This window comes from Aulonocara stuartgranti (genome assembly GCF_965226115.1).
Source record: "Aulonocara stuartgranti genome assembly, chromosome: 12".
Lineage (NCBI taxonomy): Eukaryota > Metazoa > Chordata > Actinopteri > Cichliformes > Cichlidae > Aulonocara > Aulonocara stuartgranti.
The window spans coordinates 27,481,995-27,509,703 of record NC_138948.1 but is presented as its reverse complement, the minus strand read 5'-3'; the positions used below and the strand labels follow the sequence as shown (position 1 = coordinate 27,509,703).

Genomic DNA, 27,709 nt, shown 5'->3' with positions numbered 1-27,709 from the left:
AGACACGTGTTGAGGTGACAGAGACTTGTCATTCCTTGCATCTGTTGAGACTTGCTCTTGGGAAGTTTTAAGAGGTTTGGCTATTCCTGCTGTTCGCTCTTGTTCCAGTAATCTTTGTTGCTGTGGGTCGTTGAGCTGTGGAGTTTGAGAGCCTCCTAAATAGCTTTGTAACCCTTTCCAGATGATTGTCTTTTATGTCCCTTCTTTATCTCATCAGGGACTTCTTATGATTTGGCAGTGTGCTACAAAGTAAATGTGTGTAAGCTGTGATCCCGAAAATGTTTTGTTTAAGCGGTAATTGCACTGAACATGGATGGTGGTCATCAGGCCAGAGTGTGTTTAGCCCAGCTACTAGCGTTACCAGAGGTGCCCGTGGCTCAGATGTTAGAAGGGGTTGACTACCACTCACCGATCGGAATATTCTCAGGCAAGATATTGACCCCCAACTTGCACCTGATGCCTGAGTGTGAATGATGGAACAGTGCACCTCGCCATAGCACTGTATGAATAAATGTTTAAGGGTAAATAAGATTTGTAGTGGGAAGGGGACAACTTGAGTAGAAAGGCACTATATATAAACCAGTCCATTTACTGGTCAGTTATTGTTTAAAAGTCTTAGAAACTAAGGGAGCACATAAGCCTCTTTTTCATCACTAAAATACAATTAGCAAGTAAAATGTGTTTACAAAGGACTTTCTGACAACACTGTAAGCGTTTGGTTTTAAAATTTTAAATTATATTTGTTTTTTGAATAGTAGTGTAGTTCCCTTTTTATTTCCAGTAATTTTCTGCATCACAGAGATAGTTATAGCACTCGTCCAAGATTTAAATGGCTTAAATGATATGCAAGTCATTCTATTGCTCATCTTAAGAAGGAATCTGCAGTCTCGTGCATGCTCCAACCCTGGGATGGGCAACATTTTTCCTCACGGAGCCTGCCTCATTTGGACAGAGTCAGCAAAGAGCCAGTCATTGAAAATTTTCTATTATCTTTTTAATTTTCTGCCCAGTTATGACCTATTTTGCTGAGTGAGCTTCTCTTCACTTGTGCAGCTCAAACGTCAATGCCACTGCAGATGAGTCTTTAGTTTTTAGATGTTCTTCTTTGTTTGTTTTCTGTGTGTGATAATCCTTATGTCTGGTATATTTAGATGGGTACAAAACCTGCTCTTGTTCTTGGGGTGAATGACCCTGTGTGTGTGCAACTGAAGGACACGGCAGTGGTCCGCAGAGTGCTTTATGCAACATTTTAGCTCTCAAACTTGAAACCTTTCAAGCTCGTGTTGAAATTATTGATCCCTTAAATCTCACAACAAATTGTATTCCACCGTAGTTACATCTGGTTGAGTAGTCATCCATCACATTCTCTCATTGGTATTTTTATAGGTCTGGTATAAAAACACTGCAGCTACTTTTATTCTCAGGCTAAGTCAGTCAAGCATCAGCCTTTACGCTCTATGCAATATTATCCTTTACACAAGAGAAGGCTTTTGTCTTTAGATAATGGCGCTTGCATTTAATTCCCCTTCCCTTTTGTGTAGGTTTTATTCACTGTTAGTGAATGGTTTTTGTGAATTTCTGTAGTCACGTGACAGGAAATGGCCTTTTCTTTTACCAGCATTCAAGTCCTGGCTGATGTTATGTCAGATGTCTGGCACATGTTCCGATATTCACAGCGAGCTGACGTTCGCACATCCTGTTGGGCCGGGCTTCGTGAAATGTCAGGGTGTTAATAGAAGCCTCTAGTGTCAGATCTGTAGAATTTAACATAAACTCTGTCTGAAAGGACTGTGCAGGTCTGTATACACGCCAGAAGTAATAGGGGGCGCATACATATGGTTAGCCTGTTGTAGCAACCTCAGGATCAATCATGAAGTCTTCCAAGCTGGCAGAGAGCTGCAGAAAATAATATTTATTGCTGAAGCAAACATGCATCGATTCTTTCCCCCGATTTCATTCTCAGGCTGAAGATGGCATTGAAGTCACTGGAGCATTAAAATGTTGGGTTATAATACCGAAGGTCTGGATCAATTGATCCATTTTCAAACATTAAATTGATATTGACCCATTTCATTTCGACTCACATGGTCTCCTCAAGCCCACTTGCAGGTAAATTATCCCACAAGTTTACAACGCTCCAGTATTGGATGGGTGACCCCTCCTGTTTGCGGCATTCAGTCTAATCACAACCTTGAAATTTACTAACTCAGAGCTGCCAAACAGATCCTCTAAACATGGCAACATTTTAGTAACAAGTGTATCAGCAGTACTACCGTATTTCCCGGACTACAAAGCGCACCTAAATATTAGCCGCACAAGCTAAAATCAGGGGAAAATCCTGTTTTGTACATACATTAGCCGCACCTGACCAAAAGCCGCAGGTGTTTCAATGTTGACTTATCATATGTAAGAGAATATGCACAAAGGGAATTGTCAGGAAAGAGATGGCTGTTTGGAGACATCACTTTTATTAATATTTTGAAAAACAAGTTATGGGTACATATTTGCACATGTAGTACATAACAGTAGCCTACAGCACACCAGAAAAATAGATTCGGACTACCTTTTAGGCTCAGGTGCAGTGACACAGCTTTAACAAGAAGAAAAGTCAGTCATTCACCACCATCTTTCTCTTCTTCCTGCGCACTAAAACCACCAAAGTCCTCTTCTCCAGTGTCGGATACAAACAGGCTCAGGATGGCTTCGTCATCCACTCTTCTTCTCTCCTTCGTTGTCACTTTCAAAACCAAAGAAATCCTCATTGTCAGTGTCAGAGTCGAACACCCTCAGAAGGGCCGTGGCGGTGTCCTCCTCTCCATCATGCAGCAGTCCAGCCCTTCAAAATCCGTTGGTGATCGTGGATGTTTTCACACTTTTCCACGCTGTCAGAATCCACCGGTGGAGTTGGGCATAACTTGCTTTTTGGGCATAACTTGCAAGTTTATCGCCGCTCATCATCCACGCCTCCCGCTGAATGCGTAGCGCTACTTTGAAGTTTGTTTTTCGCGCTACTTCGTACGGCACTACGTTGCCTGGCGGACGGACATGTGACTAACATACCACTCTTGAACCCCGATCCTTCCGCCAGGCAACGTAGTGCCGTACAACAGCGGAACACACAAAACAAATCGTCTTACGATATGACAAAAATCACGGACAATCCATAGAAAAGCCGCACCTGACTAAAAGCCGCAGGGTTCAAAGCTTGTGCAAAAAGTAGCGGCTTATAGCCCGACAATTACGGTACTCTTTTTCTCCCCTCACTACCTCGCTTTGAATTTAATTTTCATACATCTGTCAAATGTTTATCAGCTTTATTAATGCGTGCTTTTTCTAAGTATGTCCTTGTTTGGTCTTGTGCTGCTGTAATTAGTTTTTTATATTTTTCAAAAGTGCTTTGCAGCCAAGTGGGCACTGGAGAGGGGTGGAGCTTGAATGTAATTTAAGATTTAGCTAAACGATGGGATTTTTATGAAGTGGGGTTGTTGCTCCTGCCTGTTCTGTTGCATTGTGTGGTGCAGGTTAGGGTTTAAGGTTTTTTTTTCCTCCCTCTATTAAGAAACTGATGGTTCCCGTTAGACGCCTCTAGAGTCTTTAGTGTTGCTGGCTGTTGGACTTTGCTGATTGTTGCTTGTAGCTTAAAAGATTGGCAAAAAAAAGCTGAAGGGTCAAAGCATTTGCCAGTAAGTAATTGGATGTTTTTATGCCTATAATTACCATAAGACTTTTGAAACTCAGGCTATAAATACTACATAACACATTTTTTGTTTGCTACTAGGAACTTTATACCAGTTTATCTATTTATTACACTGATATTATATGAGATCTGTGTCTAAGCATATTTCTGGCAGCTCAAATAAAACAAGACCAGCTCAAAAGTGTTTGAGGCACTTGCTTTTGCACTTGTACTGCACATCCAAGAAACAACAGTGGTGACACGTGATGCTTAGATTAAATTTTCCTTGATACCAATTTTCCGTCACTTTTTATATCTTGATAAAATCTTTCCCTGTTTTCATCGCTGACATCTCCCAGATTTTGTGGTGAAAAAAGTTGAGATGAGAATGTGAAAAGTGCATCTTCAGTGACATTTTTTTTAGCTGGTGGACTTTCAGCATGTTTCCACAACCTCAGCATAATTTTCTGCTCTTTGATTTCCAAGAAAACTCTGGATAACCTGTGTGAATGATTCCCAATGTGCTGCTTCAGTTAGCGTCAGTGTCCTTTGGAAGTTATTGTCAATTATAAGTTCAGGGATTTCAGGACCAACAAAAACACCTTCCTTAATTTTGGCTTCACTTTTCGGGAGATCAGAGTTTGTTCTTAAATGCTGAAATGCATCGCTGTTTCTGTCCGTTCATCTTATTTGTCCAACATTTGGAATACTATAACTTAAAAAACGTGATGTTTGAGATCAAAGCATTTTTCAGATTTGGAGTCAGCAAGTGAAATTTGTTGAAGTAAACATGAAAAAATCCCAGTAGCAAAGTGCTTGTTGGCCAGTGAGTGCTTTTATATTGAAAACTTAGCAGATTTTAAAGCATACTGCATTTCCAGTAATAATCCAAGGGCTTTAATTTTAAAAGCCAACACACACCTGTGCCCTCGTGCTTTGGTTCAGTCACACTAGGGTAAAAATAGGATAGCAATCTCCTTGGACGAAGTTGTGCTTGATTTTTTGATTAGTGTTAAAAATGTGCTCAGAGGAGTGAGACAAAAGATGAAAAATTATGATTGACCTTTAGTGGGCAAGTAGATGGCAATCCTCTTAGATGCCTACAGATAAAAATACTGTATTGGGTATAAAGAAGATATCATTTAAAAGAAAACTGAGTTCACCTCAATTTGGTGATAAATTGATGGTTAAAGCACATTTTAAGAATTTTGCAGCTTCTTCCAAGCTGTCATTCAGTTGGCACATTCTAGCCCTCCCATCCATTTCAATGGGAGAACTTTTGGGCATATTTTTTCTCCCAACAATTGATTAAATACTTTGAAAACCGTAAACATATGTTCGAAAACAATAGGTTGCATCAGAACCTTGCACTGTTTTCAGTACTGCTCCAAAAAATTGGATGTTACTTTTTTTACCAGCAGCAGTTTTCATTCTGGTAGATTTGCAAAACTAGAACAAGGTTTGTGATCCAGTCATCTGTTAGAATATTATTAAAGCTACTTTAAGGTTTTGGTTTTTTGATTTTTTTTTTTTACTTTAAATTGAAGGAAACTTTAGTAAAATCTTGGTTTGTTGCAGGCCGAGCACCCGGGAGCAAACTCAGAGGTTGTTGAATATGTTTCTGTAGACCTTGCACTTATTTTTCTATGGTCTATATCCTACATTAAATGGGTCATATTTTAGTAAACACTCTTGTTATTACTATTGAGCATGTATATGTGTTCCCATACATCATTTGTATGCTATATTACTTTATGCAATACTGCTTTGTGAATTAAGACTACCGCAGCAGACTCTTCTTTGTTTACCATCTGTGAATTATCGATTGAAAATCTAAGTACCTTCACCGCGCTAACCCCTCTCCTTTCATGCCCTGCTGTCAAACACATTGTTTTTTCATCTTCATGAATTATTTAAACACTGTCTTGGTTTTTGATCTATTTCTCACAATTTACACCCTTGACCAGATTAAGATGACATCACAAAATAAGCTAAAACTTCAGCCCGGGTCAAAGTCATCAGCTGCGTCTTTGTTCCTTGATCAAAGGTTTCAAGCTATAGAAACAGCCCAGTGCACAGGGCATTGACGAGGAGTCGCTCCTGAGGGATGTATCCTATCGTAGCAGCGCTGCTTTGTTCGCCTTAATGTCTAATTATCCACAAGAACGTGCGTACAGCACAGCGAGTGGGAATATGGCCATCTGTATTTGCACAATGTGCACGGTGTTATCTGATGAGCTCTGCCACAAATTCTGCTCTTTGATTAGAAGGAACTTGAAGCTGTGGATCGCACCTCTGCAGTGAGTTGTGGCTTTTCTGTAAAAACCTTTTTATGTAAAACTGGCATTTTTTTGTAAGTCACAGCTGTTCATTTGTTCATTATTATTTATAAATTATGGCGGGTCAGATGGACAGATTTATGTATGCATTTGTTAAGTCATCTTGCCCTCCAGTATTCTCAAAGCACCCATATGTTTGACTGCCTGTCCTCCATAATCCCTTCTTTGATTTATTTCTATTTTTTTTTATATTTTTAGTGAGCAGTAAGGACCGACGGCAGTTGATCTAAGACTTGAGGCCAGGCTGAAATCAATGAACATCCTTAAAGGAAGAGGGCTAATTTTCAATAATTTCTAGAAAAGTTAAGTTACACAGACATTTAACTGGCTGTGTAAGCACGACAGCATTTTAGTTGGTGCAGAACATTCAGCAGTCACTCAGTTGCCTGGAACGCACTGTGCGATCCACCCTTAAAACCTCACCTGATTTAAATTTGGCAGCTCACTCGCCGAGTGTCTCTGGACTGCCTTCAGTGTAGCTGTTCTTTGGAGATCACTGTAAGTTCTGTTCTGTCGTCTTGCACTTGTGCTTTGGTAATGTGCGCTGGATCTCCTCCAGTGCAACCTTCAACTTGAATTTCAGTTTGTGGAGTGGAGTCACAGGGAGTCTGTGAATCTAGCAAGTAGAATGGGTAAACAAAGCATTGTGAGCTGTCTTACATTGGCATGCACCACAGTTAGGTTTCTTTCCGCTTAATATCTTCCCTCAGATGCCACAGTACGCCAACCTCAACGTGGCGGCTGAATTCATGGGGCAACGATATGAGTGATAGAGAAAAGGAAAAGGCTCTGACTGTGACAGCCGTGGAAATTGTTAACTCTTCAAGTGAAAACTCTGCTTTGGTGTCTGGGTCACAGTCTTAAACCCAGCTCTCATATGATTTTCAATACAGAGGTCTGGTCCGTTTGACACACGTTGATATTTGAGGTCCGTGGTAATATCCCAGAGCACACATGCAAGTGGTTATGGCCAAAGTCCCTAACATTTATGATAGCTAAGGTAGAGAAGGAGAATGACATCTTCAATAATTGATTAAAAAGTCAAATATTTTTGTGGTATTAAAATTAGATTTACCTGATTTTGTTTAATATGTCTGTGTTTAATATTCTAATGAACCTCATGTGATTAAAGGTCCTTGTTATATTTCTTCTTATTTTCAGTCATCATCCTAATATTGTACAAAAAAGACAGTTTAAAGCAACATACTGTGAACTACACATTCTGTATTCTCTGTGTATGTTTGTGTTGTGTTTTGTGTTTAGACTAAAGGCTCAACCTCACTGTGTGTTAGAACTGCTGACTTTAAACGTAATCTCAGTGATTCAGTAAGTGAGTGCATGCCTGCAGCACACTGTTCATGTTTCTTAATTGCTCAGTAAAATCATTAGAAAAGTAAAAGAATGAAATAAATGAAAAATCTTAGACCATATGCTGTATACCATATACTACCTTAACCTAGGGGCCTGTTAACTTTAAACTGACAGGCATAATTAGACTCCACGTGAGTACACAGAACTTGACTTAATTCAGACGCTTATCTAATTAAAATCAAGCCTGCTTCTCCGTCAGATTACTCTGGGCTTCACATTTCCACATTTATAGATAATAATAATAATAATAATAATAATAGCCTAAAAATCCCTCCGTGTCCAGCAGAGTAGTTCACAGCATCGTCTCATGCTGTTGGCTGAAAGTCAATTGATCTGTCTCGCACGGTCATTTGTACAAAAAGCTGCTTTAATGCCAATCCAATTGTCACCATACTTGACCAGCGAAACCAACTGTATCGGCTTTGCCCTTCATGTAAACCCCTAGCATGACCAAAACAGGATTTGTTTTAAGCTGTCCTCTCGAGCTTTGTCGCTGAATGAGAATGGCCACTTCAGCCAACAGTGTAGCAAATGCTAAGACAGTCAAAGTTGGCCGATGTCGGGCTGGATTTGCCAAATCCATTAGGAATAAATGTGCAGGGAATGTCAGCAAATACCATCACTGCTTCCTCTTTGTCTTCTGCAACCCTCTGCTTTGTCTTTTTGTCTTCTCTTCCTGGCTCCAAAATAGAAAAGAAAGTCCCACAGATCACAGTGGAAGCATCAGTTTATTTTTTCCACCTTTCTTTTTTTTCTCTTTTCTTTAATCACATCCCAGTCCCACCAGGAACAAAAATCGCTTTAATGCCGATGAAAGACTCCTGGGCTGGAATCATAGCTGAGGGCTTGCATTGCTCTGTTGCTTCAATACCGCTTTCCTTTATCAGCGCTGAAGTGTGGGGTCAATTGTCTTCACTTTCACAAGATTTCACAATGGTGAAGTGAGAAGTAACAAGCCCTCAGCCCCCCCACTCACTCGCTCCATCCTAATTCCTGACAGAATCGTGTTTCCTTAACATGCTCACTTCAAGCACCCCTTTTATGTCTGCTGAACACACAGCAACCTGACACAGTTGCAAGCTCGTGGCCATTTACCTTTGCCTTTGGTATTCTTTTAACGTGGAGAAGTACTTTGTGACAAAGAACCCTCCTGCTGTCACCCTCCGAATATGTTGCAATGCTTTTGTTCTCCAGATTTCCATATTTGTCTTCTTTTTTTTTTTTTCCTTCATGCAGCTCCCAACTTTTTAAGAGTTACATGAATGCCAGTTTCATCGTGCACATTCTCAGCTAAACTCTCACATATTCTATTAATAACATGTCCTTATTTTGTTCTCTTGCAGGTAATATCAATGACTGCTCTCTGCATTACTACTTCTTCCTCTTGGCGGGGATCCAGGGCGTCACATTGCTGGTGTTCCTTATTATCTCGGTCAAGTACGACAAGCAGAAAGCCAGAGCAGGGCTTCAGCAGCAGAGACGCGCTTCCTCTTGACCCAACACGGCTGCACATTCATAAACTTGCAGCCCACTAAGGTCACCCCCTCGTCAGATCACTCAGTGCTCTAAGAACCCCTTATTAATTATAATACAGCAGTTTGAGCGAAGAAGTTGTAACTGTCATAACTACACCCTTTTTTATGTAAGATTTAGTTTTAAAGTGCTTTGGATATCCAGTAATTTCCAGATTTCCTGGTAATGGGTTTGAAATCACTGGGTGACTGCAGCAATACCACTTTCAGTACAGAGATTAACTATTCATACTGTACTTGCTTACTTCTGTGCGCGTGTCTGCCCCTGTTGCCTTTCTTTGATCATTTGCACTTAGGAAACGGTGCCATAAAATGTGATCCCTTTGAATATTTTCAAAGTTGTTTTACAGATATTTGTGTTTGTGTTATCTAACAGAGACAGTTCATTTCACTTATTCTGGTACGACACATCAGTATTTAAATCATTTAGGTCCTTAAGCTTAATCTCGGGTATTCGTGCATTAAATGTTCTCGAGAATCAGCACCATTTCATTCCCATTCACGCAGTATCTTGGAAGAGATCGCACCAAAAGGGGAATTGGTTTCGATGGTAATTTTGAAACAGTCCCTTAAATTATTGCTGTTCAAGATGCCGATTGTTGGAGAAGATTTCAAACAAACACATTTTTTGTTTGATCAGTCACTGTAAAGCCACTTTAATCTACCCTGTAAATGCTCAGATAGCACTCTACATGACTCATACATACATACATACATAAATACATACATGCCTCCTCATGTCAGAAATACTCCACAACTCCTGTGACGCTTCGGTTTTACATTTCTGGTCAAGCTGCAAAATCGAATATCTTCAATGTTAGATTAACAGAACCCAACAAAAAAATCTCTGTATTTAGACTTGTGGCATTAATGCTCGGATCACAGTGAAATGGATGCATAACAGTTAAAAAATGTAACGCATTCACAGTGATGCCATCTCAGTACTGAGAAATTCATAACATTTGTGACATTATTTACATTATTTCGAATCATTTGCTGTCAGAAACGTTTACGGCTTTGCAGCTTTACCAGAAATTCTGTTTTGTTTTGTTATATTTATAAGACTGTGATTCATTTGTTTTACTTTTATACTATTAAGTGTGTGTGTGTGCACCATCGTCTGTGCGTTTTCAATCCTCAGAATTAAGCCGAACACATGAAGGAAGAAAACTCAGGGCTCTCTAGGAATCGTGTCATGTGACATAAAGCTCCTGGAAATGTAAACCTGCCTTCGGGAGCTCAGAACAGTCGTCGTCATTTATGATCCGAACTAAATGAAGTTACGTTTGCGTTGTTGTATATTTAAAAGAAGAAAAAAAAGCTAGATTCTATCTCACTGACAGTATGAAACACCTCTTCAAGTGATTATTTTTTTCTGTTTGCGTTTATTTGATCAGATAATTATGTGTTCTTGTTCTATTGCTTACTGTATGTGTAATTATGTTGTCATCTCAGTCACATCAAAAAAAAGTCCTGTTACATTTCAGTATGGTACAGAACTGTGATAATGTTTTGTAGTGTTATGTGTTCCCATTAATAAAGTGTATTATTTTGTGACTTTTCTTTGTCATTTTCAGCCAGTGCCTAAATAAAGAAGAACTTTTGAAGCTAACAAAGTTGTCTGTCACATCACTGTACTGGTTAGTTTCCACTCATGCAATCACAGCTTTGTTGCACAACTTCCAGATCTGTAAGTTTATTACACGAGACACAAATGTTTTATTGATAAGACAGGAAGGACATGTTCCAATCCTGTGTTTTAAATTCAGGCAGCATGGCGACACCGTTGTTGACATGTGAATCACGGATCGTGCTTTTAACAGCCTGCTTTCATGATTAGGGTCATGGTTTGTTGGTCCTAAGGCAAACTCAAAGTGGAATGCCTGAATTATTTATATTACAAAAAACACGCCCTGTAGCTTGCTGTAGGGGAAAAAGGTTGCTAACACAGAGGTGTAAAGCCTCATTTTGCATTCCTGTTGGGGGTGGAAGCACCATATTTCTTCTTAGTTTCATCATTGAAATCAGCGTCATCACAGATCAGTTTTTAATGGTAAGGCCTGCCAGCCGTGAGGCTCGGGGAGGGCCGTTTCCTGTTTAATTTGGTCAGAGCGCCCATGAAGCAGTGACTGAGCAGACAGCTTGATGTTTCAAAACCAACACAATGCCTTGAGGTCATAATTCTAGCGTGGTGGCTTGTTTCACATGTACAGAGGAATTTCTGACACATCATAGCGGTTGTGGAAGCAGAACTGGGGAAAAAAACACATAGATGTAGTTTTGACGCTGGCCTCCTCGTATTTTAAGATGATGGTGCGAGTAAACAACAGTTCCTCGGAGAACCTTCTGAATGCTCTTTATCTTTCATTGAATTCATAGCCTCCAGCATTTATACAATTCCTAAGTCAGTAGTTCTTCCTGCAAATCAAATGCTTCTTTGTGACTGACAATTTTCTGCCACGTGAGCGTGCAGTGTCTCTGTTTTCAGTCAGCTGCTCACTTGTGGTTGCAAACTATCAAAATGGCAACGACCAAAATGCTGAGATTGAGGCTTCATAAGTGGAACGAGAGTGAGCCTATGTCCAGGTTGCTGGGAAGGGCAGGGGCATTTAATTCTGGCATCGTAAACCATTTGTATTGTCTTTGATAGTAGGTGGATGGATCACTTTAGACCAAGAAGACTGAACATATTCAAGTCATTAAAAAACAACAACAACAAAAAAACCCCCACTATTCTTGTAAATGTTCTGGTTATATGTTCAAGTTCAGAATATTTTCTTAACATTACATTACATTCACAGCAGTAACATAATAAATATTTAAGGCCTCTCTTTTTTCTCTGGGGTGGTGTCACAAATTGCAGCTTGGCTACAACCATCTTTTATATGCAGTCTATAATGGAAACTCAATTTGTTTTCTGCCTTTAGCGATCATTATGTTAAAGTGAGAGTCTTGCAATGGTTTCACATCAGATACAGCTAATACAAAAATACTTTACCTGCTCACAAGTCATTGCTGTATTACATGATTGGATGAGTACTTAGTTCTAGGTGTTGTCTTTTTTTTAAACTCTGTCTTGGTTTTGAAACTACCAAACAGAAGCGCCAAAACCCTTCGGGGTACACTTGAGACTGGGTCCAAATGTTAGAGTCAGACTCCCATATGGGTCATTCCATTTAAAATCAGTGCGGGCCTTCTGCTCGACTGGATCTGATTTGCATAAAAAATACATGGTACAAAGTTTGGAAATATATAATGATTCCTGTGAAATTCTAGCTTCATATATTAAATACTTTGCAAGATATAGTTTTTTGAAAATGATGCGTTGATCCATTTTCTTTCATCCACGTTTTCATTCAGTATTATCATCTTTAATAGTTAATGAGATATTCAGGATCCTACCTTGCTTCAGATTTCAATGTCCCAAAAAATGGTCTGAATGTGGCTGAATGTGGCTGAATGTATATATTTTGAAAAGTACTCTATATCTCAAGCTAAAATCTCACAGTAACCATAATAAGTGTTCAAACTTTGGGCCATAAAATGTTTATGTATCTTAGAGATGGTTGTCCAGAAAATGTTCTGATTCGAGATGTGATGCAATGCCTCACTTTACTATATATTCTGGGACAAAGTGGAGTGTTGATCTCTGCCATCTCTCTCCACCTGTAGGACGGCTCCATGGGATTAGATTTCCTTTGAACTCACCCCTTTGAATTAAAGGACAAAAGTTAGCGCTAGCTTACAACAACACCAAATGATAATATGTGGCCCCAAAAAAACTCAAACTGGCAACAGTTGGCCAAGACACTAAAATTAAGGCTTTAAAACAGGACTTTACAAACAATATGGATGTAGCTGAATCCCTGTTCTGTCTGCAGTCTGTGCGACACAGTTGTGATAAAAGATCAAGTAAAAGACGAAAGACTTCCAGAAACTGAAGATTAAATTATGACTGTAATTTTTAATTAGAGGCACTATTACTCCAAGTATCTTTAGTACTAAGCAGACATGTATCAAACAGTATTTCCTTGCGAAAAAAAAGAAAAAAGGTTTAATCCCATAAAGAGTTTTCATTTGTGAATTCTGGTCTGTGCGTCTCCATACTTCTCAATTAAGACCACTGTGCGTGCTGTATGTCAATGATTTTTCAGGGGCGCGCGGCGGGCTAATCTACAGAATGTTAAGCTGCTTTTAATTGTATTACTGAGTCTTACCTGTGTAATGAGCGGCCATCAGATGCTCCCTAAGATGTTGCTCCAGTAATTGGAGGATTAGGAGGTATCGCTGCATGTTAATTAGGATAAGCTAATGCACACACAACGTTTAAGAAAACAGCCAAGCAGACAAATCACTCATCTCTAAGTACTCATCATCAGCATTTACCTCGAACTAATCACGCGGCATCCTGGAGTCCGGGGAATCTAAGTGGGACAAGGGGCGGGTTGTTAAACTCGTGTCTGATATGTTTCTGAAATGCCACACCAACGAAGAAGTCGTGCTGAGGATAACATAACCTCTCCCAATCTCTTGTTCCAGAAAATGTGCTTGTCTTGTCGCTTGTAAGACTGATTTCTGTAGGACCGAGCGAGGCGGCAGGTGAGGATGTTCATTCAGACAGATGATGTGTGAAATAAGCAACCGTAAAAACGCTTTAACAGCGTACATCCATCTGGATTTACGGCATCAGCCTTAGTTATTATGTGCATGCCCCGTGGTTTAGAGTATCCTATTTGTGCAGAATGGGACTTGACTCCCATAAAACAGTACAGGTATCAAGATAAATCTTTTTAGCCACTCTGAGGAGTACCATTTGTGCCAGGTGTATCTTGGTAGCCCTCTGACCTTCTGTTGTTCTTCAGCAGGAAGAAAAATTCCTCAGCCTCCCTGAGAGCACTGCCTGATATGTCGCTCCCCTGTGCATGTTGCCCTTACTAGTGGGCCAATACATCTAAATGACATGGCTGGGTGCTCGAGTCATGCTGCTGAGCCTTTCGCCAGCTACTGTAGTTGTTTATAGCTGCTGGAGTTCTGAGTTATCACTGATACTCTGTACCTGTGAGCTTGTGCTGAGATCACTTTGTTGGTTCTGGAGGCCAAAAATACCTGCACAGGGTTGTTTATTTCTTACTTTCAAGAAATCCCATAAAAAAAGACAAAAACTAATTAACTGACTACAAATGAATAATCTCCACAACTAACACACTAGCACATTTTTTCTGTGCCACAGAGACCCTCTTTTGTCCAAAAGGATAAACACTCGCTGCTGCACTGGGTGATGTCTTCATTATAAGAAACACGCGCACTCTTGGTTGTTTTGAAGCACTCCGACACAAATTATTTCATGATGTACTCACTCATTCGTTTACTAAGTGTGCAGTTGAATCAGTCTCTAACAGATGTACAATTTACTTACTTTTATTTGGAAAAAACATATTTGTGACCTTTTTTTTTTTTCTTTTAGAGCTTTACATCTTGTGGGTAGGGACTTTGCCTGAGAGACCTTACAAAGATGGTAAGACAAGGGAACATTTGTTCATGTGTGCTGTGGTGTTTATCTTCCCAATGTGGTCTGCTGGTCAGGTGGGAGATTGTGTTTACAGGAGACAGATTTGGCACAGGGGCGTTGTAAACAATGTTGCCTCTAGTTCCCTGCGACTCCATCTGTAAGAATCGGTCGGACCGGAATGTCAAGCCGACCTCGTTGGCTGTTTCTTCGCTCCTCTCCAGCGGGGTGGTTGTGTACATTTAGCTGTCGTGAACCTGCTGTGAACTGACGGTAAAATGAATTCAGATGAAGCAACATAAATCAAACAGCGAATAATCATTTGGAAATTGCAAATACGGGCTCGGCACATTAGGACCACAGGGAGCACAGCCAACCATTAGTGAGAGTTTGTTGGTCTCACATCATCAATTTAATTAAAAATCCATTTAAGATGGAGGCCTGGGGAAGCTTTTTTTTTCTCCTTTCCCTTTTCATGAAGTCAAGACTTCAAGGCCAACAAAAATGAGACTTGAGTTAACATGCTCCATGAACCGAAGTGAATACAGCCATTATATTTCGTGTGCTACATCCCAGCAGGTATGAGCACATCCACAACTGGAGCCCAAGGGGGTGAATGTGGTGTGCCTTTAATGGGTTGTATTGCTTTTACTTGAAGAGGCTGAAGCCACCAACAGTGGTTGCAGAAAGAGAGTTGCAGTGGTGTTTTAATTAACCGGGGTCCTCCATCAATCATTACCCTTGTGGCTGGCAGTTAAATCCCTCCCATATCTACACAGGCATTCCTCGCCCTTCACGGTCCACCGACTGAGCGCAGCAGCTGTGACCCCCGCTTCAGTCCCCTGGAGATAACGCTAAAGCCACAGAAGCGGGAAAACCCCACAAAATGAAGCGGATCACGACATGGTGACAGAACATAATTGTTTGTGTGTATCACGGTGTGTGTGCGTGTTACATTGCTCATAGATGTCTTAATTTTTTTCTACTTGAATTACCCCAGTTTAGAAATATCAGCACTTAAAACACTGCAACACCAGAAAACATTAGTTATACATTTAAAAAATAATGCATATTATTACATATTCTTCTTTGATAAGGGTTAGCTAAGAAAATTATGTTACCTGTATGTTTTTGTAGTAGCATTTACTGCCAGTTAGCCGCAACAAAAACTTTTTTGCTAGCAGATTGCTACTATTACTTATAGTTTGCATGAAAGAGGCTAACTTGTCTGCTAACGCTCACCAACTACTCGCTAAATGGTAGTGAAACAGAGAGTGTTAGTCTTCAAAGTAAAAATTTGACCTTTTGAAATGTGTCAGATGCAGCAGGCACAACCTAAGTCTACTACTGCTCCTGTAGAAGTTAGCAAGTCTTTACAGACAAGCTGGTGTCTTCCGTGCAAACTACAGTTGATTGGGGCAATTTGCTAGCGACCAAAGTAATCATGAATAGGTTTTCGGTCCAACAGTCAGCAATGACTGACCAACCAGTTGGGGGAAACACATTTCCCTTAGCAACTAAAGATTGCTTGGGGGTCTTCTGTGACTGGGGCCTCTGTAGTATGATGTTTAAGCTAATGTGCGGACATGAAAATGGTATAAACCTTCTCAGCTGACACACGATAAGGGAAATAGGCAGAAAAATAGCCGGAAAAGCTGCTAAACCGCTGTGTAGGTATCTGGTGGGGCTCCATTTAGTGCCGAATGCTGACAGAAGTAAGCTATTCTATACGACATCCCCAATTCTACTCAAGGTAGCGCCACTATTTGCTGAAACGAATAATATTGACAATGCCCCTGATTAACAACCTGATTCATACTGCGGCAACAGTTAACATAATGTGAACATTTCTCTGCTTGATGGAAAATAATAACACACTCACGCACACACAATTCCCCAACACCACTGTGATGATAATAACGTTCACTGAGCAAAATGCAATTTTTCAGCCGACTGCCCTTGTTTAGAAGTTTTCAGAGAAGATTATTATTTGTGCAATTATCTGAATAATAAAAGATCCACTTCCAAAAAAAGGTAATATTTCCTACCTTGCGTGTAATTATGGGACAGAGGTGTTAATTGGTATTTTCTTCAAACCTTGAAAAACTTTTAACTGAGAGGGCGGTATTGGGAAATGTCACATTATCATGATGGTCAGCCATTTGGTTTAAAAGCTCCTTCACATATACTGGCTGTGGTGTCAGGGTACTGGATTGTAATGGACAAGATGAGAGTATTGATGCTTTTCTTCACTGGCCAGCATTAAACGAGATTAGATTGTGTTGTTGCTTGTAGGTAAATTACATCTTATAAATAGTCTTTGATACAAAGATCAGTGTGTAATTGGCTTCACCTTCTCCAATCTAAAGACTCAATGCCTCACAATGCTGCAGTCAATAAAAGCTGATGCACACTCTTGACATTACTGTGTATTCCTTAAATGTTATGAAAATACAATATACAGAGCAACAGTACAATGCTTTGGAGATTGTTCAGTATATACATAACAGGTCGTATGCCTTGCTAAGGAGGATGACAATGAACTGGAAAGTTGTGCCATTCTTGTTTTTCTTTTCTTCCCCCCCCCCCGAACAACATGCAGATTTGTCTTGACTTGCTTTGACCTTTCCAGAACTCTCATGTAAGAAATCCAAAATTGATACAGAACTTCCAAAGCCATTTAATGTGCACACACACACACTCGGAATATCTATCTAGTCACGTCACTGTTCGTTTTAAACTCTATATGCTTTGCTGCAGATCAGTTCTGGGATCCTTGCACGATTCTAAATCGTGTAATAATAAAACAATGTTTAAGTGGCAACCATCTGACAAACAAAAGAACCACCTCATGTTTTTTGTCAGTGATTTATCATCAGTCATATGTGGAATCATGACATTTCTCGCAAAGTTTAATGACCCTTTGGCAGTTTGGGTTGATTCTGAAGTAAATTTACTCCTCGATCACCAACTGTGGATCTGGTTTCTGTTGAGACCCACTCTCCGCTGGCTGGAAGGCATATGGGTGAGTTTGTCACAAGTGCACACAGTACATTATGCCACCTCTTTTAAAGCACTGTCATTTAACCTTTCCATGTAACTGCGCAACTCCTTGGAGTCTCCAAGCTGCACGTCTTGACACACCCACTTAATGTCATGGCTGTGGCTTCCAGTCAGTGTGCTAACAGTGGGGTAGCTATTGTCCAAGGGGATAGTGGTGAACGTGGTAAACTTAACTCGCTTTCTCTTGGTGGTGGGGGAGTCTCCTTTGCTGTCCTTGGCTATGCAGCCTGTGTCCGCCGCCCGATGCACTTGGCTCGGCACGCTCTTCTGGGAAGAGCCTCCGTTCAGTAAGTGGCTGCCCTCCTCGAGGCCGCTGCTTGAGTCTATCATGGAGGTCTGTTCTTCCTGCTGAGGCGAAAGGCTGATTTGGCTCTCCAGCAGCTCGGCCTCGTTCCCCAGCCACACCCAGTCGTGAGCATGGTTCATGTTTTCCTGGCCCTCGATGGAGAGCTCCTTGTGACGGTATTTGAGCGTATAGGAAATGCAGTTAATAAGAAAGACCAGGATGGCGAGGCAGAAGACCCCGAGCAAGGCGTACATGCCAATTTCTAGGTCTGTGAGCCCTCGGGCAGTCTGAATGAGCTCGTCGTCCACATTGCGACCACGGGGTAGATCTACTTGTGCGGGGAAGTCAGCAAAGTCAATTGGTATGCTCTGGCTACCATCCACTGAAAGTTTATCCCCATTGGGTCTGCGGATTATTGCGCTTCTCGTTGTGGTGGCTCTCTTCAGCACACCATCCTCCATGTCAGAGATCGAACTACCGTAATAGTGTGTGTCAAGGCCAGTCCTGTCCTGGGAGGAGAGCCTGCCCCTGTTCTCCATATCATCTCCATCAGGACCATAGTCGCTGCTCCCTCCCCTTGAGCTGTCACTATGGCCAAACTTCACCCTGATGTTGCAGTTCCCCGCAGCTATAATGCTGCGTCGCTTGAACTTCTGGCACACTTCACTAACAGTCATTTCCATCCTGACCAGCAGGCCTTGACCCTCTGCCTCCGTCACAATGACAGGCCATTTCCAGGAAGGGTCCTGCTGCACTGTCACGACTTCCTCGTCTAGTGAAGTGGCTGTCAGGACAAAAAAGTCCGGATTGTAGAGGTCTAGTGGAGCCACAGAGCCGTCACTGAACTGTAGCCAGGCACTAATCAAGGCCTCCTACAAAAGAGGTAGAGAGAGAGAGGCAGGATTGTCAGACATTACAAAGGATTGAAATGATGCTGTAAAAATACTGCATAGAGCATAATTTCATGGAAACAGATCATTTTCAACAGGTTAGCTCTGAAACTCCCCTTGCTTGTTCCGCCGGCTTTAACTTATGGGAGTATAGTGAATTGTTCAAATGAGCTGCATAATGATTATTTGGATTCAGTGTTCCTTTAGTCAAGCTCACTAAGTTGTGGTTAAGCTACCTCAGCAGCTATTTTCTCTCAGCCAAGGGGCAGAAAAGATCAAACAGTTACTTTAAATATTGTTCATGCCACTGAGGCTTCGCCATACATGGGTGTCGTGAAGCCGCCTACTACTGCAGTTTCACAATTTGCATTTTAATATCACCAAGAGACAAATCCCCCAAAGGCGCACAAGTATATAGATTCCCACAGTGGTCTGTCAATGCTCCTTATATTAGTAACACCAGAGGTCTTGCAAGCGCAGTGCTGTCTGCTTATCCCCACACTCTATGTAAGAAGATAGAGCTGATAAATAGCCTTCATGCCCTCAGTCAGAAAAAAGGGTGAAGTGGAATAGTTCGGGGCAGCTCGGAGAGCTCACTGGAGAGCTTGATCAAAGAAGCCACAGCGAGAGTAGCTGCAGCAAATTATAAAGAAAAGCAAACATGACAGAATTGCAAAGTTCAGATTTTAAGTCGAAATTTTGTACAGTACTGTGGTGTTGCTTGAGCTTGCTCTGAGATTAAACTTCTGTTTCCATTAGATAACCAAAGAGAAGCGCTGCGTTACATGCTTTCAAGCCTTTGAGTTAATATATGAGTGCCGTAAAAAGAACAGACTAGCCAAGACATAGAAGAAAAAAATGTACATCTATTCAGGAAAGTAAATAATATAACAAAATTAATTAAAAAAGAGGAACTACAAATAGAAGTAAATGAAAAAGCTTAGCATTTTTCTATTTTTGTATTGTTTTTGCTATTCATTAAAGAATCAAGCTGCCAGGCTGAAGCTATGGGCTTGCCCACCAGCTTAAATGTTAAGAGAGGCTATGCCAATGGACTGCCAGCCCTCAGGCTGCACTATGCTCACAAGCTTTGGAAGCCATGACAATAAGACTCTGCTGAAGTTTCTGATAATCCTAAAACAGCGGTCCCCAACTCTCACGGCCAAGTCGTTTGGTACCAGGCCGCGAGAGTTGAGGCTCGGGTGTGAAATGTATGGTTTTCAGGGGTTTTATAGGTTTTTATTGTTATTTTTTAATTGTTTTGATCATTAACTTGGTTTCCCAGGGTCTTTTCTCTTGTGTTAAGAATAAATCTTCTTTTTCTTTGGTACGGTAGTGGTTTTTTTTGTTTATTTATCCACGACACAAGGCCGTTCCGTGAAAATATTGTTGGACATAAACCGGTCTGTGGCCCAAAAAAGGTTGGGGTTGCTGTCCTAAGACATCCAGCTTGTCTCAAAGCAGCGCTCCTCGTGTAGATAACTTTTTATAATCTCTCACTTATTTTCTTTTTCTTTTGCACATTTAGACAGTTAAGGATAGTGTAATGCAAACAAAAAATAACTTTATAGAGACCCTAAAAGTATTTGAGTTGGCGATTGAGCACTTTTGGCTTCAGCTGATATTTATATAAAAAAATTATTTCATCTAATTAAGAGTAATTTAATATTCTAGGTGATAATAATTGCCAATGTAAAACAAATGAACATAATTATCTGCCTTAATCAGATCTGTCTAAATGGTCTGTGAATAATTTTCATCTAGTAGAGAAGAATCAGCGCTCACTTTTGTAAAGGAGGCTCTGAGGAGAAATGAGCTGTTAAGTAAAATCACATAGAAGTCTCTTATACGTGGGTCTGCACCAAATTATTATCTTCTTTTTCTGCTAACCTGCTAATTATCCACTCATTTGATCCATTAATCATTTTATCTATTAAAACACATGAAAGTGTTGACTATAATTTTCTGCAGCTTAAGGAAATGGAAAGATGATAATAAGATATTAGGTATGACAAAGAAAATTAGATTTGAGGAGCATCGACTATCAAATATTTGATTTTGATGGATAACTGATAACATGATTAATAGAAAATCACAGTTGATTAACGATTATTCGTTGGTTTTACTTTTTATCTTATTAAAACACCTCCACTTTCTGTATGCAACAAAGGCACTGTAAGTGTCAAAACTGAATCACTTCCAGTAACTACATTACGTCTAAGTTGAATAGTAGGGTATTTAAGCAGTTTAAATGAATATAATTGTAACTGCATATAATATTTTGTGCCAAGGAACAATGATTTTTAAACTGGACTCTTTCCATACCTGTTGACATTATGCAATCTATTTCACACTGTCTGAGCTGCCACAGAAACTCAGATTCCAGTTGATAACCCCACCCCAACCACAATCTTTGAAGCACTTGTCTGTTTTTTGTGCAAGTATTGCAATGCCCACTGTGTCATTTTAAGACAGTGGCCTCTGCAGATCTGATGAGTTGCATGTGGCTCTTTATGTTCCCCCTGATTGCAGCAGAATGTGTTTCAAGCGATGTTTTCTTTGGTCATCAGTCAACTAAAATATCTTTTCCTATCTTTACGACGTTTTACAATCAGGTTTTCAGATTTTCTCCTTTCCCTGTAGAGCCATCTGAACATTTTTCACATAATTCACTCTGGCTTGCCAAAAGTGGAAAAATGTTGCCTGTACTGATGAGTCTCAATTTCTGCTGTTAGTGTCAGAATTTGAATAAACAATATGAGCGAATTACTCCATCATGCCTTTTGTTAACAATTCAGCCTGCCGGTGTTATATTCAAATGGGGGATATTTTCTGGGCACATTTTGGGCTCCTTAGTACCAACTGAGCATCACTTAAACACAGCAGCCTACTTGAGTATTGCTGCTGACCATGTCCATTTATGACCACAAAGTGTCCATCTTCTGATGGCTGCTTCCCTCAGAATAACACACCAAAAGTCAAATAAATCCAAACTTGTTCTTGAACATGACGGCGAGTTCACTGTACTCTCATGCTCTTCACAGTCTCCAGATCTCAATCTAAGAGAGCTTTTTTGGGATTTGATGGAACGGCAGATTTGGATCAAAGATGTGCAGCTGACAAATCTGCAGCGACTGTGTGATGCTGTCATGTTAATATGGACCACAATCTCAGAGGAATGTTTCCTAGCACCTTACTGAATTCATGCCATGAAAAATTGTGCAGTTCCAAAGACAAAAAGGAGGTCCAGCCCAGTATTAACAAGATATACCTAATAAAATGGCAGGTGAGTGTATAAATTTATATGAATTTGCTCATTCAATTAGACAATATGTTTTCAAACTTGTGAGCCAATAACCCTTACGCATATTAAATGTAGTTTTGTGGTTTTTAATTTCTTAAAGCATTCTGACCTGTTTGGAGCTCTGCAAGACTTCCTGTGTGGTTGTAGTAGCCAGGATGGCCCGGTTACTTCCCGGACTGAGCTGCAGGCTCATGGAAAGGCCTGTCACCAACTGGACTCCCAACTCTGTGATGGTCACTTTGTCATCCACCACTGTGATAGTCTTCTCTGCCAGGATTGAGTCTGATAAAGGAGACAACACCTGAAAAAGTGAAGAAAAACAAGGAGAGAGATGACAGATTACCATGGAGACATTAAAGTAAAAAAGGCAAATAATTACATTTTTCTTTGACGGTATTCTTCACGAATACACGCAGTAACCTGTCACATTTGGTACGAACAATTATAGATGCTACTCAACAGCAGTGACTCAACCTAGTGTATAGCCTGTTGATGAAGGCTTTATGATTTCCTGCTCTAAACACTGAGGCCTGGGAGGTCTTTCCCAAGAGAAATCAGCAGCAACAGCAAACAGAAACGGATGGAGCAGAAAGAAAACAGCAAAAAACTTCATTAACGGAAAATACACACTGGTCACATTGTTTGACTGACAAGTGATTTCTGGCAAGTGAAATGCAAAAACAACACATCAATGAGCATCTGGCTGTGAAGATGCCACTGATTTTAGAAAAAAAAGGGAGGGATTACTGTGAGTTACAGGTGAAGCTGAGAAAATGTCTTTCCAAGGGTTTTCATCTAACATAAAAGACTTGCATGCTCCTCCGCAATATGCAAAACGATACACAAAACACACTTTTTTTTTAATTTTATCTGTCGCTACTCAGGCTGGGTGGATCAAAAAACAACTCAACTTGGATGCCATCCAACCCTTGTACCTCATGTAGGTATGAATCCATTCCCTTTGACTAATACTGGTAATCTAAAAAAGAGGCACACTTTAACCCCAAAACAGAAGAACGAAGCATGCAGAGGAAGACTTCCTCCGCATGCTTATCCTCATCCGTGTGCCGTATCTTTCATCAGCATGATGCATGGCACAGGCAGTCAGCTGTCAGACCCTCGTACTTGCCGTGTTTTCCGGTTGGTGCTTATATTTTCAGGTTTGTGGTGTTTGGGGATTGAACACATCTCTGCACAGAAACAGACGGATGAGTACTCTGAGCCAGGAAACAGATCCCACTCTCACAGATGTCATTAGGAGGCTGATATTCATCCAGTTAGTGTGAAGAGCTTGACAAAGCATAGGGCTGAGGGGAGAGGACCCACTCACTACAGAGAGCCTGAAGTACAGGCTGTGACACACCAGTAATCACCTGTCTGCTATGGTCAAAGGGAGGTACTAGTCAAACTGCAACAGCAACATTCACAATTGTTACTGTCCCCGGGATAAGCAACATGTTTCCACAGCATGTTATTCTGACATGTTTTTCTCTAGAGAGAATAATGTAATGTTAAGCTAGGTAAACTCTAATTAGAGTTTAAGATATACCTAGAATTACAACCATGTTGTTGTCTGGCTGTGAACACATTCACATCCAAGGATTTGTAGTACAACATAATAAATGTAATTATTTTTAAAGATTCTGACAGAGTACAGAGCTGTAACCATGACAGCAGTCATGGCTGTTGCTACAGAGAAGCAAAAAAGGTTAAAACATGAATGCTTCAAGCACATTTTTAGCCTGGCAGATTGACAGAACCACCAAAGCACCACCAATGCTCACCAGTTCCTGAGTTATGGCACCAAATTTCACCATTGACTTGTTAAATATAAAAGGTTACAAATTTAACATTTATTCTGAAATTTATTGCAATGTTTTGCCTAATTAGTGCATAAACTCTCGAGTTCTGGCCAGGCAAAGAGACTTCAGAGTTGACCACAAAGTTATAAAAAGAAGTATCCCTAAGATGTTGCGTTTATGCTGATGGGATGGATGAATGCTACACCCAAACTCACACAGTTGTGGTCAGAAGTTTAAGCTCATTACAGGAATGAATGTCATGGTAATTTGGGGCTTTTAATGATTTCTTAGAACTGTTCAGCTTCCAGGGTGGAATGATTATACTGAATATATCTTAAATGATTAAAAAAAAACCAAATTGGGTGCACCAGTTTGAAGCCTATTGGGATTTTGTCTAACCAACAAAGGGATAAAGTGTACCTACAGGCTCAAATACATACACACATCACACTAATATATGATTAAATGTATTTTAGCAAGTTGCACCTCGGCCAGATGTTTTTGGTAGACATCAACAAGCTTCCAATTGGATATTTTTAATCACTCTTCTTGGCAGAATTGGTAGAGTTCATTCAAATCTGTTTGTTTTCTGGCATGGACAAAGTTCTTATGGAAAGTCCACAATTTTGGGGTTTGTGAAGGACTTTCTAGAAGCTTAGTGTTCGCCTGCTTCATTCATTCCAAAACTAGTTTCCATGGTTGTTTGGGATCATTGTCCTGCTGATACTCTCTGTTGTGTCCAACTACCTGTTGAACTGACCTAAAGTTGAAGAATTTAGAGGTAGAAATACTTCTTCATTACTCCACCCACTTTGTGCAATGTACCAGTACCACTAATTAGATGGTACTCTCATCTAAGGGTGACAGTTTGGGGTTTCTTTCTTCCAGACCTCGACAAAGTGGTTTCTCATCTCACCTTCAGCACCTTAACCGAAGATTTAAGTGAGTGTACGTATATATTTGAACCTGTACGTAGAATTATGACCCTGTGTGGTTTAGAGAAAATCCTAAATTGATTCAAAGCTGTGCACCAAATGATTGTTTTTAATGTCATTAAGGATGTAAATCATTCCAGTCCAGTTCAGAGAAATCATAAAAAGCCCCAAATTACCATGACTGCTACGCCCGTGATGAGTGCAGAGGCATAGAACTGTATTTCCCAAGTGGTTGTAGTTAAATCACTAATAAAATCACTACAGTCTTTTTTTTTTTTTTGACTCATTAGAACAACCACAATATTATAGTGTTCTATATTAAAACAAATCTTTGCCAACCTCAAATAGCTTCTACACTACTGTGTGTGTGTGTGTGTGTGTGTGTGTGTGTGTGCATCTATACAACAGATTTTGAGATTTGCACAATTACTTGAGTAAAGAGGATTAAAAGGAAGCACTGATCTTCCAACACAAACATTGCTGGAGTTTTGAAAGATTCTAGCCACGGCAGAATAATTGCACACTGAATGACAGCATTTCACTCGAGTAGTTTCTGGATCTCTTTTGCTGTTAACAAAGCAGGTATTCAGGGAAGAACAAGAATCAATGGCAAATACCTATTTGGAATCAGAGGCAACATTGTTCAGAGAACATATGGTTCAAATCAGGGAAGAACTGACCAAAGTGGAGCATTACAGTAAAATTGCATTTTTAAAAATTATAAAATGCAACTTGAAAGAAGCCTACTGAGTATTAGTTTTTAGGAACCACCACTTTTAACAGTTTTTTTTCTTTCTATTTATCATGATAACACTGTGCCAAGCTTCAGGGGATTGCACCAAGCATGTTACAGTCGTGCCCACTAAGATTTTAACTGTGCTTTGAAATTAAACTTAATCAAAACAGCCGGTGTACAAATTGTATTGTGGTTGCATGTGTACTAAAGATAAAAATTTTATGATTATTATGTGTTAATAAACCCCCCACTGCCTGACTAACATTCAGATTTTGTCTCATTGCAGCAAATGTAATTTTAGACAGCACCTGTAAGCTGTTGTTGTAACAAATTCTGATACAGATACAGATTCTTCGTATACCTGAATAGTGGTCATGCCTGTGTCAAGGCCCACTAGTATCTTCTTGTCCAATAGCTGTGCAACCTGTGTATTCTCTACTTTGAGGAAGTCCCAAACAAGCTCCGTAATGTCCACCTGCCAATCGGTGCCCAGCATGTAGTTGGTCTGGCCTCGAGGATCAGCTGACTCGGCTATAAAATGAGTCAGGACTTTGACCATGGCATGCTGGTACTGCAGAGTGCAGCTTCGCCCTCGCCTGTCTTCGTCGTCTTCATCCTCGCTGTCCCGTGTCGACCTGTTTAAAAAGAAAGAAAGAAAATAAAAAATAAAACAGTCTGATGTGCAAAGTGGAAAGAATTTCTTTTCTTAGCAGTGAGAGTGGCATGCCTTTAGAGACAGCAGTGTTGGCTGTTTTACAGACTAAAAGAAAAAAATATTGGATAAGCTGCCATGAAATTTGGTACAATTGAGGCTGAAACAGGATTTCTTGCAGAACTTTGCCTACATCCAAAATGCACTGACAAGTGCATTTAGCAACATGTGTTGCTAATTTGTTACTTTTGTATCTGGTGCTTAACATTATATGAGCTATGCATATGCATGCTACAGTTGTTATGCATGCTCATTGTGTGTTATCTTGATTAAAACATTACACAGTACAGTAAATCAGAGTTATATGTCATATAACTTTGATTTACTGTACTGTGTAATGTTTTAATCAAGATAACACACAATGAGCATGCATAACAACTGTAGCATGCATAATGATGTTAAAAAACAAAACGCTGCTGCGTACTTTGTGTTTATCGGTATCAACAATCTAGAAAAGGCAGAATTTAAAACACTCATTTTGTACTGATGTATGGTTTGTGGTATTTTGAGTAGCATTTTAAATTGGAGTAAACAACAAACACACAGACGGGTGTAACTCATACCGGGATGTTCACCCGACAAAACTCAAGCTATGATGCAATGTTGTTGATTAAACCAGTAAGAGGGGGATCAATCCAGCGAATGGCCATCATTTCTCTGTCTAAATGTCTCTCCTTTACTATTTTGGAGCACCCGGCCTGGATTGTAAATGTGCATACACCTCCTTACGGCTTTACTTAATAGCCTCCCAGATCGCTCTGTTGCAAGAAAATCTAATTTTATTACTTTCGGTAACAAATCAGCCAACAGAGGCACAACTATCTCTCACTAGGAAAATTGCTTTGAGTGTGACAAACTAGGTTTAAATGGTTACAATACAGCCGCAATATCATTAGTTTACTTATAACTGTATTTTTTTTTACATTTTCGCATTAACAAACACCTTTGAAGAAAACAATCAGCCTTGAATGTTGACAAAGCATTGTTTGAATGGTTATTCTGGGGAAATAAATGCTGTTACAGCTCTTCAGGCTTACACTGGGGCACGGTTGGGATTCTTCCAAAGGAAAAAAAAAGCACTTTGTCAACACAACTACTAATCATATATCTTACTGTACAGACTTGCGCCTTCCTTTTCATCTAATCATCTTCATTTGTTCCTGTGTTGCTATTTCTCTCTCTCACACACATAAACTCTAGTAAAGGTTGCAATCGTGATGAAGGGGAGAAAAAAAACGAAATTAATCTCTTAAACTCTTTTTCTTGCGATTATCCGCTCTGCTTGTCTCTTTCTGTCTGAATCCCCTGAGAAATCGGACTGCATGCGAAGCTGTGGGAATAAAGATGTCAGCTGCATTCTCCAGAGGAAAGCCAAGGGTAGAGAGAGATTTGAAGATAAGGGCTTAAAAGCTTTGCTGGAGGGACTGATTTCATATTCGCAAGTGAAAGACCGCCTTTATTACTGTGGAGTCAATATTGTAACACTGAAAAGAAACAATTTGTCCAGCTAAGTCACAGCATACAGTTATGAAAAGTACATTTGCAATTTCACTGCAT

The 27,709-nt window shown here is 40.1% G+C and overlaps 2 protein-coding genes across 7 annotated transcripts in view; one reads left to right on the top strand and one right to left on the bottom strand.

The window, feature by feature from the left end:
- The window catches only part of slc15a4 (solute carrier family 15 member 4), a 35,092-nt gene extending 24,565 nt beyond the window's left edge, over positions 1 to 10,527 (top strand). For all 3 annotated transcript variants that reach the window (XM_082555927.1, XM_082555926.1, XM_082555925.1), the window contains exon 9: positions 8,730 to 10,527. In XM_082555927.1, coding sequence (XP_082412053.1) covers positions 8,730 to 8,881 — 152 coding nt within the window. In that variant the 3' untranslated portion in view covers positions 8,882 to 10,527. The remainder of the gene's footprint in view (positions 1 to 8,729) is intronic.
- Positions 10,528 to 14,660: 4,133 nt separating this feature from the next.
- LOC309719642 (transmembrane protein 132C) overlaps positions 14,661 to 27,709 on the bottom strand; it is a 173,856-nt gene continuing 160,807 nt past the window's right edge. For 3 of the 4 annotated variants that reach the window (XM_082555910.1, XM_082555912.1, XM_082555911.1), the window contains exons 7-9: positions 25,802 to 26,075; positions 22,077 to 22,268; positions 15,534 to 18,645 (exon numbers count right to left, since the gene is read on the bottom strand). In XM_082555910.1, coding sequence (XP_082412036.1) covers positions 17,479 to 18,645; positions 22,077 to 22,268; positions 25,802 to 26,075 — 1,633 coding nt within the window. In that variant the 3' untranslated portion in view covers positions 15,534 to 17,478. Of the gene's footprint in view, positions 14,692 to 15,533; positions 18,646 to 22,076; positions 22,269 to 25,801; positions 26,076 to 27,709 lie in introns of those variants that run through there. The other variant, XR_014280273.1, reaches the window with a different exon arrangement.